The 20,315-nt window shown below is 31.3% G+C and overlaps 1 protein-coding gene across 1 annotated transcript; it reads right to left on the reverse strand.

The window, feature by feature from the left end:
- Window positions 1-705: 705 nt before the first annotated feature.
- LOC134719532 (mucin-2-like) lies at window positions 706-20,037 on the reverse strand. The gene is made up of 10 exons (XM_063582526.1): window positions 19,962-20,037; window positions 18,699-18,743; window positions 11,476-11,555; window positions 9,944-10,015; window positions 9,194-9,335; window positions 6,976-7,073; window positions 5,333-5,404; window positions 3,687-4,230; window positions 2,509-2,630; window positions 706-873 (listed from the first exon to the last, which is right to left on the reverse strand). Exons 1-10 carry the CDS (start codon window positions 19,981-19,983, stop codon window positions 724-726), a joined length of 1,347 nt encoding a protein of 448 aa, XP_063438596.1. The 5' UTR covers window positions 19,984-20,037; the 3' UTR covers window positions 706-723.
- Window positions 20,038-20,315: the final 278 nt, after the last annotated feature.

The raw sequence follows: 20,315 nt of genomic DNA on the forward strand, positions 1-20,315 counted from the left end.
TCATATCAGGAATCTAAAATGTGTACACAATGACAAGAAAAACTACTTTTTTCCGTTTATATATACTTCAAAATAAAAAAGAAAATATAAGATTTACATAGCGCATTTTTTTCTAATTGATCATTATGATGTCAAAACATAAAGAAAACAACAATGGCTATTGCCTTGTGGTCATACAGTTTCGAGCACGGTTATTGTACTCTGACACAGAAAACAATCGTTCAAAATTCTGGGTTTGATGCTCTTTGAGTATCAAGTAAAATTTTATGACCAAGGCGCCTGGGAATTTTTCAATGATACAAAATATGTACATGCACAGGGAAATAACCACAAAAAAACCACAAAGGAACATCGCTTTTATTGCTGGTTACCAAATTTGCTGCACTTTTGTTTCTATAATATTTGAAATGACACGCTGTGCCGGCAATAAACATTCTTTTTGAATTTCTTTTATGCATAACACAGATTCAATATGGCTTCTATTCTGTGTTATGCAAAAAGGAAATGCCATGATAGCTAATATTGTCCATGATTTCAAATTAGTTTATAAGAAAGATTGTCGTCTTCAGGCTATAATTTGCATATTCTGCATAAAATAAAGTTTAGTTTGGAAATATGAAATACAATTTAGCATCATATAAAAAACGTTAAGTACATAGAACAAATGGTGAGATAGGTCTATTCGAAAACAAAAAAGATATAATAAAAATAAATATAATTTTATCAAAGAAATGCCTGAATATGTACGCCATAATTCCCAGTTCCTTCTGTATTAGTAGCTATGCATTCATAATTTCCTGCATTAGTAGACACAAAGTTTAGTATTGTTAACGTATTTCCTGTCGCACGTGCATTATTTGGTAGCGGTCCGTCCTACAAAAAAGAAGATAAAAACATTTGCAGATCATAAATACATTTTGAATTTGATATTCTTTTCAAATGTGAATCAGCATTACTTGTTTGTAAATCAATAGTAAGTTGTAATATTAAGATCTTGGCAGGTTTGATTATGTTAAATATTAAAATGAACCTAGAGGAACACAAGATAAAATGATTCATTTAAATGGCAATAATTACCTTATTATGAATAATTGCTGTTGGCTCTTGAAAAAACTTTTTTGTCATTGAATTGTAGTCGCACGAATATTCTGCTTAATATCTGATAATAGCATTTAAGATTATAATATAAAACAGGAGATGTGGTATGATTGCCAATGAGGCAACTATCCACAAAAGACCAACATGACACAAACATTAACAACTATAAGTCACCGTACGGCCTTCAACAATGAGCAAAGCCCATACCGCATAGTCAGCTATTAAAGGCCCCGATAAAACAATGTAAAACAATTCAAACGAGAAAACTAACGGTCTTATTTATGTTAAAAAAAATGAACGAAAAACAAATATGTACCACATAAGCAAACGACAACCACTGAATTACAGGCTCCTGACTTGGGAGAGGCACATAAATAAATAATGTGGCGGGATTAAACATGTTAGCGGGATCCCAACCCTCCCCGTAACCTGGGACAGTAGTATAACGAACTATAAAAATCAGTTTATAAGTATTTATTGACTATGACTTCTAAAATGAATGAAAATGACAACATACAGTCTTCAACAGTAGAACACGTTTTGCTTAATATGTATCTTTAGACTCCTTATCATGCTTATAGTCGTAAGTCTTTAACGTTTGGAATAGATACAATTGAAACAATCAAATATATTCTGATTAATATAGATTCTACCACCACATCGAGTGTGATACGATAGTTATCCACTCGAGACAGTTACTTTTCAAATTGTATTTGATATTTAAGTGTCGAGAGTGGATAAAACCCGTATTACACGAGATTTGGTGGTAAAATCTGTTTCTGTAATGATTTTTAAACAATATGCAGGCAAACATATTTCTTCTTTTCGAATGATCTGCAAAGAAGGTGGTCTTTCTATGTGACGTCATCAGGCATGGTCGCCTTTTTCATGCCGTCACAATAGGAAATTCAGAGAATAGCAAGAAAAGTCGACGTGTTAATCGGATTTTAACTAATAAAAAACTGAGGTCAAATCAACCACACGTTGATTATCTTTTTTATACAACGGGTGCAGAAAGGGATTAATTAACGAAAAATTAGAGAATACATTATACCAATTTATCAAAATGTCAAAGAAGTGTGAATTATTTTTGCGCGGTATGGTTAGACTTATAGGGTGTATTATGGTCAAAAATTGTACAAGAGAAATAATGCAATTATAAACACAACATGTGCCACATGTGGTTCAGGATCTGCCTTTCCTTCTGTTGCACTTGATATCACTTTTTTTTTTTTGGTTTGGTTCGTGTTGCTTAGTCTTTGATTTTCTATGCTTTTTCTTTTGTGCTATTAATTGTCTTTTTATTTTTAGCCATTGCTTTGTCAGTTTATTTTCAATCTACGACTTTGACTTACTTTCTGGTTTTGTTCGTCCCTTTTTTATAACTGTGAGATTATACAATGACCTCACCTTGAATTTGAAATTGTAAATAGGTGGCGGATAACCGATGGCTGTACAGCTGATGGTGACCTTGTTACCAAAATGAACCACTTGTGGATTTCTGGTGACATCAATAATAATCGGACTACTCACTACAAATTCAAAAATAAAAGTATAACTGGTGTAACGGCATGGGTATGCTTTACATTTATAAACATAAACCTAATACTTCATTTGGTATATCTGTATTGCTCAAAGTTCGATCTAGTGTAATGGCATGGGTATGGATTACATTTATAACGTTAACTGAATACCTCTTTTGATGTTCATTTATTGCTCTACATCAGGCAAGTAGCCACTACTTTAGTACTGTGATGAAATACATATTTTTCTATAATTCAAAGTTGCTGTTATCGGAATTCAATTTAAATTAAGGAATGGATCTTAATCATACATACAGAAGCTCTGATTTATGAGCATCAATCATAGGTGTTTTTTTTTTACCCTTTTGCTACTCCTCAACGTTCCTATAGTATTTTTGACTATCGAATGCTATAACAGTAGAAAATAAATTGTCAAAATGCACTTCTGGTGCAACTTAAATGCACCAATGAGATATCGAAAATATACTATCCAGTGATAATTAAAGCAAAGGGTGGTACAAAATGTACATGCCATGACGTAAATGGTCAAATGAATCATAACATTAATCATGTTAATCATAACACTATATTGCATTTATCTTAAATCTCATACGTGTGTACTGTATGTCGTTAAGAGTTAGCTGACTGGCATAAAATATGTGTTTCTAGATGTTTTAATTGTCAGTTCTACAAAATATACAATCTCCACCAATATGTAACATATTGCATTTTACTTGTAACCGGGTTTGGAAAATGAGCATCACGACGGTTTGACAACAAAATAGGAGGCACAACAGGGTATGTATGCTTCGGTTTCAAAAACACATAAGACACCCCCTGTTGTTGCACTGGTTTGGTTTACTCGGTGCTAAGTTTGTAAACTGTTGTTCGCTTTTCATTATTTACCATGGCACGATCACTCCATTTTGACTGATGCTTTGATCTTTACCTATGAGTCTGAAGCAACGGGTGTAATGTAAATAAATCAGTTGGACAATTAAAAAAAACGTTATGTTTTTGGTATTTGATATTCTCGTGTATTGTGTGTAATGAATACATACGTACATGTCGCCTGCTTTGCTGTTGTATTATTTAAACGTGTTGATGTATCAATAGTAGATGATAATCGTTTAGCTGTCGTTGACCGACGAGTCGAAATCGTTGTCGTTGTTTTAGTTGGTATTGTTGTAGATGCGGCAGTTGGAATCGCTGTAATTGTTGAAATTGACATTGTTGTAGATTTGACAGTTGGAATCGACGTCGTTTGAAGTGTTGATATTGTTGTAGGTTGGACTGTTGGAATCGCCGTCGTTTGAAGAGTTGAAATTGTTGTTGATTGAGCAGTTGACATTGCAGTTGTTTTAAAAATTGAAATCGTTGTCGTTTTATGAGTTTGTGTTGGTAACGTTGGTGTCATGATTGATGCTTGAGTGCTTGTTGATGAAATCGTGGATGTCGTTGACCTTACTGTAAGGGGAGTCATAGAAGAAGTTGACGGTTTTAAAGTTGGTTTGGTTACTGTTGTTTTGTTACACTGATCGTTACATACATCCATATCACAACAATACGAACAAGGTGAGGACGCAGAGCTTGATTGTGAAGGACAACTCTATGAAACGAAAACATAAAAAAAATAAAGACGAAGCAACACAAACAAAAATAGGAATGATTGAAGGTGCTTCGGGAGGATAAGCACATCCTGGCCAACACGTGGCAAATTAACCCAACTTTACACTGGGTTGGTCTCAGTTGCTCCGGAAAAGTCTTCAGAACATATTACATAAGAGAAATTAACTAAAATTATTTAATAACAACTGATAAACGGACTTTTAATAGTCTGTAGTTTGCGGACAAAAGACAATTATATAAATTACAATTAAAATCAAGAAGTTAACAATGACTCATTAAACCATAGAACATTTACATCAACAATTATAAACAATAAATAAGAAACAATACGAACTCCACAAAAAAACAAAAGAATGACAATCCAAATGCATATTATTGCAAGTAAGATTTTTTTTCATTTTGTTTAGTAAATACGAACGAACAGTTATGTGTTTGTGTTTTTTCTTTAGGAATTTTTAATGTGTTTCATGAGTACTGGTAATTAATAAATTATATATGTCTTCATGTATTTAATATCTATGCATATTTTTTTGTGTTTATGATTTTAAGGAGCAATGATGTGTTAGCTAGTTTTATCCACTCATCGTTATTTGTTTGAGTGTCAATTATGAGTCATGTGTACACAAGATGCGCGGCTGTCTTACATTATTTCAATACAGGTATCTGTCATGAATTTGTTTGCCGCGAAAAGATGCTTTGTTGCATACCGATGTTCAAAATCTAAATCTCCACAAATAACAGGCTAACAAGTGTTTAAAAAATCCCGATAGAATGAAACGTATTCTAAATAACGACTCAGGAGGCATCCACGTGGTTATTAAAATCTTGATTTTGCATTCTTAACAAGACTATTCTCCTTAATATTCACAACTTTTATCTTATTATACGAGTATATGTAACTTAAATCTTAAACAACACTTTACAGAACAACTTCCGATGCGTTTAAAATCACCTTCAGAAGCTGGTCGTGTTTGTTACTAGTATTTTGTGTGCAGTTTTTAAATCTTTTTTTTTTCGTCGTTTTTAATTTGTCATTGTTTTTACTAAATTACTCAAATGCATTTGGTTAATGATATATTTACCTGTTTGTCTATGCAGCCATGTTGCCATCGATGATGTCCCAAAAGGTTGTTAGTCTCTGTTATAAAGCAGGACTGTAAAAAGGTTATTTAAGACATAGTTAACATACAATCATCTTATAATCGTACAAAGAAATTAATTCAAGACTATAAGTATTGAACAAAAATATGAAAAAAGTTGCATTTCAAACGAGATTGCATTTACACGATATAATCTTAGAGTTAGCAGAATTTCTCCTTTTACTTTTTCTTATTAGTTTAATTTAGTAAGGTGGTATATAACATTACATGGAGATAACTCTGTAAAAATTAGCTGAAAGTTTTAATAAAGTTCTATTGTTAAAGAAATAATGACTTTTAAGACAATCGGCGACAACTTTACGGTTGAGTGTTTTTTTGAACAAATGAAGTAAGGGTTATTTTGAATGGACATAAACCGAGTTCACCGCTTTTCAACATATGCACAATTTTCACAATTTTGTCATTTAAAGCTTGGCTTATGTCATGAATTTTCCCGCCCTTATTGTACGGAAACTGCAATAAACATCTGAGTAAATGTCAGGACTTTCTGACAACCAGCGACATGCAGTTTTGGGTATGATCCAATGAAGCCTTTCACTGCATACAATTACGAGAAGACTAAAGTTATAGCCTCTACAATAACCCAAATCATCCACAAATTCAACCAAAATGGATCATTTAATGATAAGCGACATCCCGGGGGACCAAAAGCAGGAAACGCTCTGCCAGACTGATACATTTGGCTTTAAACATATTCGATATTGACTCTGATGGGCGTACAAAGGTCACGAGAGTTCAATGGTGGTCACGGTTGATCTTTTGGAGCAATTTCAGTAAAGCACCATTTGCGCAGAAATTGTTAAAGAGCACCACAGTCTTTCCTTAATGACATCTAAACGGCCGTAAGGCGTAAATATCGAATTCTGTAGACCAAAAATCATACATTGTGTACCTAAAACCGTCAGTGGTGGTTACATAGACATTTGGAATCCATCTTGGCCAAAAATCATATGTTTCGCCCGATTTTGGTCCGATCGAGCAAATTTTGCATCAGATTGGACATGGTTTAGACAAGGATTTGTAACTATACAAATCCTTGGTTTAGACGATGAAAACCACCACCAATATCATAAAGTCAGCTTGAGTTTGATATGCGGGACAAGTGGAACAACATTCCTCGAGATCACATAAAACGTCCGGGATGATTTATTCCACGGCGCTGTAGAGATTGCGCTGCACAACGGGGTTGTAACATGTTTTGTTAGGACTGTGAGTTGATGATTCGACATTGGATGTTTCATTTACCTTTAGCGTCTGAAAGATGACGATGAAACATTTGTGTTTGATATCGATCTATTGTTAGAATTATTAATTTTCAAGAACGATTTATTTTGAAAGATTAGCATTTCTAATATAAATTTTATTTTTGAAAAACCTAGTGTTGCGTTTTCATTGGCACTCAGTATATAAAAATCATTTTTTTATGCAAAATGGAAGAGTTGATTTTATTTTAGTCATGGTGTTTTTACCAACTTAAAGAATATTACATGTAATGAATATATAATGTTAAAACCTCTATGGAAAGAAGTTGACGTTTTGTTTAAAATGTCCAAGATGAAGTATACCTGATTTTTATTACATAGAGTTAACTGAGTGCATTCGTCCGGGTGTATAGAAATTGGACACTTATAACAGATCTTTGAGCCTACTGGAAGTGTTGGTTCTGCAAAATAAATGTTAAGAAATAACTGTAAGATACAAAACCGATGTAAATAAATTCTTATCACAATGTTCGTTAGAGAAACACGATAGAAGGTTACAAATGTATGTACTGTGGATTCATTTCTTTTCGTGGGTACCAATTTTCGTGGATTTAGGAAAATGTTAAGAAATAACTGTAAGGTACAAAATCAATGTAAATAATTGTGCATCACAATGTTAGTAAAAGAAACACGATTAGTGAGGTTTCAATGTTCTTTGAATTTATTTCGTGGGTACCAATTTTCGTGGATTTAGGAAAACTTGTATTTTCGTGGATATTCAATTTCGTTGTTTTTGCAAAGTCTGCATATATATATGAAACAATATGTAATTCTTTAAACAATTGAATTCGTGGTTCCCCTGTACCCACGAAGTCCAGAAAAAAATGTATTCAACGAATACTAATTTCGAATCTAATGAAAAATGCAAATATATTACACTTACAGCACTTCTTCAAAAGCATGCAAAATAAATCATTGATTAACTTGCTTGCTATATTTGTTTGGATGTTTGTTTTAATACTATTACTGGAATTTGATTTGCCAATAAACATTCAATTAATTTCATGTCCATTCTCATTGTCCAATCAAATCCCAGGATATATAAAAACTGACTGAAACTCCGCCTTCCTATTGTTTGCAAACAACCAAGCAAATATAGCAAGGAAGTTGGTCAATGTTTTGTTTTGAATGCTTTTAAAGAAGAACTGTAATCACTAAAACTATCATGATATGATAAAAGTGAAATTCATGCGAAGTTCATAGTCAGAGATTAGATTTAAATTCTCATGTTTGGTTTGTAACATACTTTATATTAACCTTTATATCTACTGTCAAATAACAAAAAAGTAAAAATTTTACAATGCTTTACCACTCGTGCCTTTTCTAAACTAGACAACATATAATTAACCACAGAGGCAACATTCGAACGTAGATGATGGTAAACGGTTCTAATACAAACATATAATTATATATGAAGAAGCAAGCACATGCAATCGTCATGTTTTATAATCTAATTCATAAAAATAGTGTTCCTAGTAGCTTCCTTGATTTATACTAAAAGGTTGTATCAGTTGAACTTTTATCTTTTTGGTCTAATTTCAACAAATTTATTAATTAAATGGACTGTTAATAGTGAAATGACAATATTCATGATAGTTTAAATTTGTAATGTTTTTGTATGAATTGTAGCTAATCCCCAATTATAGAATATTCGTCTTGGCAAAATTGTATTAGGTGCTGTCAATGTTGCTAGTTGTTTATTTTATTTAACACATCAATGTAAACATAACAGGATTTGATGAGACTGCCATTAAAGTGAGAGGGTTAGCGCTATAAACCCAGGTTTAATCCACCATTTTCTATGTTTGAAAATGCCTGTACCAAGTCAGGAATATGACAGTTCTTGTCGATTCGTTTTTAATAAGTTTTATTATTTGATTTTACCATGTGATTATGGACTTTCCGAATTGATTTCCCTCTAAGTTCAGTATTTTTGTGATTTTACTTTTTGTATGCTTGTTATACATGCAGCCGTCGCTTTCCTTGTTTACTTGTTTTCACTTGATCATGTCGTTGGCCATTTATATCTTATTAAAATGTACACAGTATTCGATTTAATAATTGTTAAACATGTTAAAGACTTCACTATGGTGAGTAGGCGCACCATTGACAATCGAAACACATCTCCATGTTTTGATTTAGCAATGCCCGGTTATAGTCTGATTATATTTGTATTATGAATGATCAGAAGTCTGATGTACAGAAGTTGTCGTCTGTTTATGTAGTTCCAACGTGTTTCCCTTTTTTCGTTTTCGTTTCCCGTTTGGATGGTTTTACACATGTAATTTTTGGTGTAAGTCAAGGCTCCGTGTTGAAGGCCGTCCCTCTATCTTAAATGGATTACTTTTATAAATTGTTACTTGGTTGGAGAGTTGTCTCATTGGCACTCAAACCACATCTTTCTAAATCTAATTATGGCCTGACTATAATGAGTAGGCGCCTCATTGACAACCGTAACATATCTCCATATTTTGATATCGCAATGCCCTGTTATATTTGTATCACGCATGCTCATACTTACTCTTGATTCCACATCCAGCTATGTTACATAAAGGAAACAATCTTGAATTGCAGCATTCAGAACAAACAACAGTGCCAATTTCACGTTTGATACTTGCTGTCGTGTTAGCCTGTCTTCGCCCAAAGCCGTTCAAATTGCATCTCTATAAATGCAATGCTAGTTTTATTGAACATGATATCTGTTTGTTCATGATTTGTTTTTACACTGTTAGATTGATACTCTTAAGAAACTTATCGAAAAAAATCAAAACTCATCGATCTTTCGTCTGTTTCATTGATAACACATAAAATAACAGAAATATATCCTGCAGTGTTTTGTACATAATGTAGGGCTGGAATATTTTTCGCTAATTATCAGAGATCAATATATTTGCAAGTGTTCACTTTTTTCTTTAAGAAGGCTGGAGAAACGCACAAACAAAATTGACATAAATACTTTCTGAACGGATTTCGCCAGACAAAATGCAAAATTCAAATTTTGTTGAAATTAACCATTTCACAATCTTCATCTTTATTTCAAAGTAAGATTACAAAACTCAATATCACATGTGAACCCCATCTCATACAAAATGACACTTAAACATTTTCAATATACACCTGAATGGTGGAATATCAAATACTAGTATATATTATAAAAGTTATTGTTCATGAAAGAAGCTTGAGAAGGACTTTTGTGGACTAAACCAATTGCTAAAACATTCAACTGAGCCTTTGTTTCTTTTGAAAAAATGACTAATTAAAAGTATCTAACCTGAGTGTCTTTACACCCAACATCGTATAGTGTATTACCATCGTTCGTAACATATTCTTCAACGCTACATTGCTGAAAAATGAAACAAATATAAGGTCGATTTGATTGAAATAGAGATCGCGCTTCAGTAACAAGGTCCTGGTATATTTGAGCTATATGTTGTACTTTATGTTTCTTTCTCTTTTTTATATTTATCCTCTAAAAAATTTAAAGGACAATATATATAGTAAATTTCAGTTTAAAACGTAGAAAACGTAGAGAACAAAGTAATGACAAATCCTTGGGAGCAAAGTATGAAAATAGAATATTTATGAGATGTGCATTATAAAGTATTTTCATCGTCAAATATAATAGCAATCCGTATAAGTCTGAGGAAATTCAAGATTGTTCTGAGAAAAAAAATATAGTAAAAACCCTGCCATTTGTGTTTGAAATAAAAAAAAAATATTTGACACTCGATTGATTTGAAATATTTGAATTAATTATTTTTTCTATTCAAAGATCATCATCAATAGTAGATTCTTTTTTAAAATACCATTACATGACGAAGTACAAACTATTGAAACTGAGAAAACAAGAAACAGCAATAAATATTAGATAAACCATTATTACATTGGTGTACGGATATACGAAGATATGATATGAGTATAGATAAACAAGAATGTGTCCAAAGTACACGGATGCCCCACTCGCACTATCCTTTTGCATGTTCCATGGACCGTGAAATTGGGTAAAAATCTATTTTTGGCATTAAAATTAGAAAGATTATACTATAGGGAACATATGTACTAAGTTTCAAGTTGATTGGACTTCAATTTCATCAAAAACTACCTTGACCAAAAACTTTAACATGTTACTCCCACTTTCACTTTCTATGTTCAGTGGACCGTGAAATTGAAGTCAAAAGTATAATTTGGCTATACAATTACAAAGATCATATCATAAGCAACATGTGTACTACGTTTCAAGTTGATTGGACTTCAGCTTCATCATAAACTACCTTGACCAAAAACTTTAACCTGAACGGACGCCCAGACGGACGAACGGAGCCACAGACCAGCAAACATAATGCCCCTCTACTATCGTAGGTGGGGCATACAAATATATCCATCCAATTCAAATTTGAAAAGTAAACCATTATAGGCTAAAGTACATTCTTCAACACATTGGCTTAAACCGAACAACTATAAATGGCCCTACAATTGACCAGTGTAAAACCAATCCAACTGAACACCAATGGTCTAATCAATATAAAAAACAAGATCCGAAAAACAACTTATACAATAGATACTGTAAACCAACTAATTTTAGCAAGCGATTTCATTTCGCGACTTTCGCGATGAGAAAAATAACGCGAATTTAAATGGTCGCGAATATGTATAATTTGGATCTTTTCTAATCTAACTACATCAATTTAATTAGATAATCGCGAAATTAAATCGCCGCGAAGTGGATTAGAAAAGACTAAACGCGAAATAAAGTATTCGCAAAAATAAGTTGGTTTACAGTAATTATCCGTTGTGTTTACCTACCTCATGAGGTCCACATCGTGTTACAACAGCACAATCCTCTGGTTGGGAAATCCCCTTACAATCTAAACAAGCTGCATCACCTATGGAGGAAAGGATTTATTGGAAATTGAAATATTTTGTATTGGTACAAGATTAGGTGAATATTATAATTACTATAAGCATTTCGGTTTTAAACGTATACTATTTTAGTGCTTATACAGTTTATGTTATTCACCTTAAAGGTAAATGATAATTACCTTGTATTTTGAAATTTTGAAGGCCAAAATAGCTTCGAAAACAGTATAATCAATCAGTAACTGGTGCTGAGTTCTTTAATTTTTTGTTTTTGATATAAATATATTGTCATTCTCCGCCATTTGTGTATTACATATACATATTGAAATATATAGTGCATTAGTACTGATACAATGGACAATTTTATGTAAGAGACGTATGCGCTATATAAAGGCAACAGTAGTATACCGCTGTTCAAAACTCATTAATCCATGGACAAAAAACAAAATCGGGGTAACAAACTAAAACCGAGGGAAACGCATTAAATATAAGAGGAGAACAACGACATAACACCAAAACGTAACACAAACAGAAACGGACCAAGCATCAGACAAAAAAGGGATATAAGATGGCCGCCGAGCTGTTAACACTGTAAAAGTCAGCTCTTGCAATTTTTGCAAAATTCTTTGTTAATCAAGTTTGGATGTACAAATTTTTGTGATTATGTGATTCATATTGGAATGATTTACCTGAAAATGGATTTATTCATGTGAAAATTGTGAAATTAATGACTTTTTCCTTAAAGACTTTATTATATATTATATATAAGGAAAATAGTTTCAACTTTAGATTAATACTCACACCTATTGGTCATTATGCCTGGAGGCAGTAATACTTTAAATAAAACTTCTACTAAACCTTCACATAGTAAAACTGTAAGGAGTGTTCAGACTTTATTGGCAGCTAAAAAGGACAACAAAGATGAAAAAGAACCTAAGGCAAAAAGAACTCACTCTGAAGTTTCTAATGACTCAAACACTAGTCTGGATTTATCAGGACTTATTAACTTTCAAAAAGACCTTGATGAAATAAAATTTAGCTTGAGGGATGTAACCACAAAAGAGCATTTGATTGACGTTACAAAAGACCTTGTCAAGACTTCAGACTTAGAAAATCTTGTTACTGGAATTGTAAAGAAATTGTTCAGTAAGTTTGAGTCATCACTGGAAAAAAAGTTAAATGACAAAATTACTAAAATTGAAAAAGAGATGGAAGAGAAAGCAGAGGCGTTATCTATTGAAAATGAGAACCTGAAAAAACGACTTGATGCAATGTCCTCTCATATAACACCTATTAAGACAGACCTGGCAGAAACAGCTAAAGTTGCCAAGATAGCCAATTTAAGCAGCAACTATAACGAACAATATTCCAGGAAAAATAATATCAAAGTGTTTAACTTCCCAAGGAGAGATAGACAAAACCTTCGCAAGGATTTCATTGAAATGGTAAAAAAGGATCTGAATATTAGTTTAGAAGAAAGGGATGTTGTTGCAATACATAGGTTACCAGCTGTACATGAGCCAAGTCCACTTATTGTGCGCTTCTTTAATAGTGATGTGAAGGGAAGTGTCATGCGTGTTAGGAAGCAATTGAATGGGAAAGTGAAATTTGTTGATGATGTCACACAAAGAAATATGGAGCTAATTCATAGGCTGGAGAAGAGCAATCATTTTGAACAGGTTTGGTATTTTAATTGTGGTGTGTATGGTAGAACAGAATGTGGAGAACAGATAAAGTTTGGGATGTATGATGAAATTAACTTTAGACTCAGACAATTTAGGTCTGGGCGTTAACATTTGTGGAAAAAATATTTCTAAAGTTGTAAATTTGGGAAAAATTTGAAAAAAAAGTTTCATTATTTAGAATTCTTTTTATACATGTATAAATTTAACAAAAAAAGGAAATAAGAACTCTAGAATTTGCGAAAAATTGTACTATACTTCAAGTTTAAAACGATGCAAGTTATCTTAATTTTATGTTTTTATTCAGTATTTCAACAATTACTTATAGATAATAGTTTTCAAAAACATTTGTTTGTTTGCCTGATGAATTTGTGCTCTCAATATTATGTGAATATCGATATGTGTATGTACATGTATAGTGTAAATGTATTTACCTCATTATGGGATCTCTGAAACTTTGAACTGTAAATTGCCAGGGTTTGCGAGATAGTGCAAAAAGAAAAGATGTGTTTAATTTACTGAAAACAAAAAATTATAATATTTACTGCTTACAAGATACGCATTTTACTACTGAAATTGAGAATGCTGTCAGATCCATGTGGGGTTTTGACTGTTTTTTCTCTTCTTTTTCCTCGAATTCACGAGGAGTATCAATCATGTTTAATAATAATTTTGAATTTAAAGTGCTTAAAGAAAAAAAAGACTTGAATGGCAATTACTTAGCGTTAGATGTTATAATAGATAAACAGAAACTTACACTTGTGTCATTATATGGACCTAATGTAGACAGTCCTGGTTTTTATGAGCAGATTATGAATGTTATTGAAGATTTTGGAAATGAAAGTTACATACTTTGTGGTGACTTTAATTTAGTATTAGATCCATGTATTGATTACTGTAATTATTTACATGTTAATAATCCCAATGCCAGAGATAAAGTTTTAGAAATTATAGATCACTGGTCCCTTGTGGACCCCTTCAGAGAACTCTTTCCTGATCTACACAGATACACTTGGAGAAAAAAATCACCATTCAAACAAGCACGTCTTGATTTTTTTCTTATTCCAGACTGTATGTTGATCAATTTAAGAAACTGTAAAATTGAACTTAGTTATCGTTCAGATCATTTCATGGTAGTGTTGGAATTTGAATTTAATCCTTTTGTTCGAGGTAAAGGTCTATGGAAATTCAATAATTCATTACTTTATGATATTGAATACATAAATATAGTTAAAGATAAGATTTTAGATGTTAAAAAGCAGTATGGTGCATTGGTTTATAATTTTGATAATATACATGACATTAGTAACGATGATCTCCATTTTACAGTAAATAGTCAGTTGTTTCTTGAAACATTGTTGTTAGAAATTAGAGGTAACACCATATCTTATTTAAGCTATAAGAAAAAGCAAAGGGATAAAAAGGAAAAAGATTTATTATGTGATATTGAAATATTAGAAGCTAAACTGGAAGAAAATTTATTACATAGCTTAGAAATCAAAAAACAAGAATTAGAAAGTATAAGAAAAGAAAAGATTAGGGGTAAATTTATACGCTCTAGAGTGCAGTGGATTGAAGAAGGTGAAAAACCTACAAAGTATTTTTGTGGTCTTGAATCAAAAAATTTTACAAGCAACATAATTCCCAAAGTCGAAAAGGATGATGGGAAAATTATTACAAACCAATTTGATATTTTAAAGGAGACAAAATACTTTTATGAAAATTTATACAAAAATAAGGATACTATTGGCAATGGGTGTAAACTGAGTGATTTAGAAAGAGATTTGAAAGATTTAAATTTTAATAAATTATCTGTGGATGAACAGTTGGATTTAGAAGGGGAGATAACTATTAATGAAGCTAGCATTACTTTACAGAAAATGAATAATAATAAATCACCAGGGTCAGATGGTTTTTCAACAGATTTTTTTAAGTTTTTCTGGAAGGATTTGAAAGCTTTTGTTGTGAAATCTTTAAATTATGGGTCAAACTTGGGACATTTATCAGTGACTCAAAGGCAGGGAATCATTACATGCTTACCAAAAGACAATAAACCAAGGCATTTACTCAAAAATTGGAGACCAATCTCCTTACTTAATACTGTATACAAAATTGGTTCAGGGGTTATTGCTAGTGGATTTAAAAAAGTTTTAGACAAACTGATTGATTTAGATCAAACTGGCTTTATAAGTGGGCGTTTTATTGGGGATAACATCAGATTGATTTATGATCTTTTACAATATACAGAAGAACATGATATTCCAGGTTTATTGCTTTTAATTGATTTTGAAAAAGCATTTGATTCTCTATCTTGGGACTTTTTGGTGTCAGTGTTGCAATTATTTAATTTTGGTGAATCTATTATTAACTGGGTTAAAGTATTTTATAATAATATCTCATCTGCAGTCATTCAGGGAGGAAATATTTCAGACTTTTTTCAAATAGGACGTGGCTGTAGACAAGGGGATCCCTTATCACCCTACCTTTTTATACTTTGTGCAGAAATTTTGGCAATTAGAATACGAGGGAATAAAAATATTACTGGCATAACTGTGGCTAGGATAGAACATAAGTTATCACAGTTTGCAGCTGATACTTCACTTATTTTAGATGGAAGTGAACACTCCTTAAATCAAACTTTAAATGAATTAGATTGGTATGCAAACCTCTCAGGGCTAAATATAAACTTTTCTAAAACACAGGTAGTTTGGATTGGGAGTAAAAGATACTGTAGTGACAAACTTTGTCCAAACAGAAATTTATCCTTGGGTGCAACATCTTTTAAGTTATTGGGTATTAATTTTGACGTAGATCTTGATAAAATTATTAACATCAATTATAGTGAGAGAGTTTTGCAGATAAAAAATCTAATCAAAATATGGTCTAAAAGAAATCTTACAGTAATTGGTAAAATTACAGTTGTGAAAACTCTGATTTTACCTGTCCTTAATCACCTTATAATTACATTGCCAAACCCAAATCAAGAACTTGTGAAAAAGATTAAAGAGCTTATTTTTACATTTATTTGGAATTCACCTGTTCATAGAGTCAAGAAAGATCTGTTACAAAAGGATTACAGTGAAGGTGGATTGAAAATGATCAATCTTAATTCCTTCATCATAGCACTCAAATCCACATGGGTTAGAAAACTTTTTCAATCTAACAATAAATGGAAAAATATTTTATTTTCCATAATAAATCAAGAAAAATTATTTAAGTTTGGAAATGGTTATCTGTCAAACATTAAAGTAAAGATGAAAAATAAATTTTGGCAGGATGTATTCCATTCATGGGACAGTATTGTTGATAAAGAAGAAAAGGATATGTGGGAATATTTTTTGTCAAGTCCACTGTGGATGAATAATTGTATAAAAATAGAAAATAAACCTGTACTTTATAAAAACTGGTTTAATAAAGGTATATTTTTCATTAATGACATTGTATCAGATGCTGGAAAATTTTTCAGTTTAGAACATTTAGTAGAAACATTTAAAGTTGATAGAAATGTTATGAAATATAACAGCATAATTTCTGCTGTAAAGAATGCAAGAAAAGGATATGTTTTTGATAATTATAAACTAGTCACACCTTTTATTCCTTCATTTGCCAAGATGTTTTTTAAAAGCTCAAGGGGAACTAAAGACATGTATTCACTGTTAATTAAAAATAATATAGTTTCAACAGGCCAGAAAAAATGGGATCAAATTGTGAAGGTAGATGAAGAGGAATGGAAATTAATTTTCAAGTTACCTTTTAAAGTAACAAAAAATACCAAACTGCAGTGGTTACAATACAGAATAAATCAACATATTTTAGGTACAAATAAATTTTTGAATAAAATTATGGTCACTGACAACCCAAATTGTACTTTTTGCCAAGAAGAAGTAGAAACTATTGTACATTTATTTTGGAATTGTGAGATTGTTCAAACATTCATTGATGAAATTGACTCATGGTTATTGTCAAATGGTATAAGCGTTCCATTTACCTTAAAATATTTTCTATTTGGGGATACTACAAAATCATTTAGGGGGAATGCTGCAAATTTGATTTATATGCAGATAAAACAATATATTTTCAACTGCAAATATTTTAAGAAATCTCTATCAATGCAGGCAGTGCAAAGTAAAATAAAATCTTTATACAACACTGAAAAATTAATTGCTGTTAAAAATAAAAGAGTAGAAATTTTTGACAAAAGTTGGATTGCTTTTGCCATTCTTTTTGATGAATGATCAGATATTTTGTTTTACATTGTATATGTGTACATAAATTAGTAGAAATAGAATTGTCATATGATATATTGTTTCGAATATGAGAAAGAACTACATTATTCATCTCTGCAAATAACTGAAAACAAACAAAAAACTTATAATTTCCTTGAAATTGAATATTTACCTTTCAATTATCTATTTACTTATTTATTTATTTTTTTAATTTTTTAATTTTTTTTCTTTAAACTTCTTTTTTTTTATTTTATTTTTCTTCATAATTTTGAATTCAAAATAATCTACAGACATACCTAAAAATATATAGCTTATATATATTTATTTTTTATTACTTCAACTACTCACATTATATATTTTTTTCATAACCTGTGCATTTGTTATATTTGTTATATTAGATAATTATGGTTGATTATCTTAATGGTAAACTTCATTTTTTGATATTACTGATATGGTATATAATATTTTCAAATATGGAAAAATGTATGTATAATACTAACAAAAACTAACAGTTGTATATATATGTTATTTACTAATGTTAACGAGGCCGGGATAAGGTACCGGTACTTGATGTTTGAAAACTAACAAATGTACAGATTTCAATAAAATATGATAAATTAAAAAAAAAAAAAAAAAAAAGCATCAGACAAAACACCACGAGAATAACAAATATGAGCTGCATTGATTCTGAATAACGTATTACTTTTGTTTCAAAATGTATAGGAAATGTGTATTGCCTACGTCCTCGTTATGATTATCATTGTTATACATTATAGTAGTATGTTATAGAATATACACAAGTGTGTGAGAAGATCAAAATGTGATTTAAGGAAGTTTTGTTAATGCACAACACCTTACAATGTCTTTTGCAAACAAAGATAAACAAAGTCCACTAGTTTAGTTGAGAAGAGTGTATTACTTCATTTCTAATTTGAACGTGATAGTAAATGGAAAGAAATGACATCGCTGTCCTGTAGATTTGAGATAAGCCCTGGTTTTCAATTGTTTTCATGTCACTCAATCATAAACATGTTTTGTAGTTGTTTCTTTTGTTTTTGTTATACTATCATATTGTGTATATATCTCTGACTTATAATTTAATTTAATTGATTTGCTCATTTTGTGTGTGTTATTTTACATTTGATAGTGAAATATAAGATACATTGTTAAATGATCGAGTAAAACTGATTTTAGAGAGTGCAATTTTTTATAAACATGTACATGTAACATAGACATTATAAATTTATAAAGATATACTTACTAAGATTACTGTTCTTGATCCAAACAAACACACATAGGATCAGGCCTGTGACGCAAAAACCTAATAATCAGCATTTAGGTTAATTGACAAAATCGTTGGGACTAGAAATGTTTGTCAGTGTCTCACAGATAGTTTAGTTTTATCCTGTCTCATTTGCTCACATAGTGCATACATATACAAGGAGTAATACTCATTGTTAACTTTTTAAAGAGCACACTCTGTTTTTTCGTAAATGCAGAATGAAGATGTAAAGTTCAAAATTTAATGAAAGTTTATGTACCTCTGGATGCTGACGACAAACCGTTTTACAAGTAAATCGCATCTCAATCAGTAATAAAAACATCATATGATTGATTGTTAGTGTGTTGCATTAAGTTGAGGAGTTACATTTTCTATTATTAAACTTTGTTAAATTCCAGCTTCCCATCAAAACTGTAAGATAATTGGTTCCTACGCAGAAACACCGTAACTAAATAACATTTGACGAAATAAAATTACCATTTCCATAATTGAGCATAAGACAAACAATTGGTTGATATTTCCAAACAGCGAGTCTGTCGTAACAAATTTCTTAAATACCGATATGGTTATAAAATTCAAATAATAACACCTTTGTATGTTTGCCAAATATAAGAAGATGTGGTATCAGTGCTGATGAGACAACTCTCCGTTCAAGTCACCATTTATAAAAGTCTCACATTATAGGTCAAGTACGGTCTGTAACACATAACCTTGGCTCACACCGAACAAAATTTAATTTGTTTTGTACCTGTTCCAGGTTGTTGTTTTCTTTTCTTTTCTAGTTGATGTGTTTCCCTCCGGTTTGGTTTATGTCATGATTTGTTTCAGTTAAATCGAATTATAACTATTGAACATTTTTCATTTAGCGACAAACAAAATGTCACCATTAAAGCTTACCGAAAGTTGTTATAACAAAAGTGAGTTTTATAAAACAAATAATTTCTACACTCCTAAATACACACAAGGATTAACGTGTAATACAATGTGTAGATGCCATTTGGTTGTATTGCAAATTGGTTGAGGCCAACCGTATAGTTAAAGAAAGGTGAAATAAGTCTGTTAAATATGACATAGATATTTCGTAAGGTCAACTGCAAAACTGATTGCATGTATCATCCCTTTGTTTACATGCATATCATAAACATCGTTTGTGTAATCTTAAAATTGTAAGTGCAGGGTATAAAATTGCACTATCTTTCAAATGAAAATTGTCTTAATTAAAATACGCAATATTACTCTTACCTTTAAACATTCTTATCGACATATAAACCTAATTTGGTATATCTATGTACTAACACTTCTTATCTTGTGACAGAAATAGGTGAATGTCTAAAATGAACAGAATGTACGTATATATGGTCTTTTTCTTTCCACTTCTGTCTATGAGAAAACTACTTGATAAATCTGTTGTGTAACATTCCTTGTAAAGAAAGTATTCGAACGAATACTGGCTCATCTCAAAACTGATAACTCAAGATTTATTTCCTTACCTATGCATATGAACATACAACTCTAATTTTTTTTCAAGTCATATCTTGAATTTTTTATTTAAAGACAGTGGATTTGCCATGTGTGTGTATGTTTTAAATTGAACTT

This window comes from Mytilus trossulus, chromosome 5 (genome assembly GCF_036588685.1).
Source record: "Mytilus trossulus isolate FHL-02 chromosome 5, PNRI_Mtr1.1.1.hap1, whole genome shotgun sequence".
NCBI classification, from domain to species: domain Eukaryota; kingdom Metazoa; phylum Mollusca; class Bivalvia; order Mytilida; family Mytilidae; genus Mytilus; species Mytilus trossulus.

Coding starts and splice junctions, on each gene's coding strand:
- LOC134719532 (XM_063582526.1), bottom strand. CDS start 19,983: ATGTCGATAAGAATGTTTAAAG. Junction 11,556..18,698: donor GATCAAGAACAGTAATCTTA/GTAAGTATATCT, acceptor TTTCCTCCATAG/GTGATGCAGCTTGTTTAGAT. Junction 2,631..3,686: donor AACAGCAAAGCAGGCGACAT/GTACGTATGTAT, acceptor TTGAATTTGTAG/TGAGTAGTCCGATTATTATT.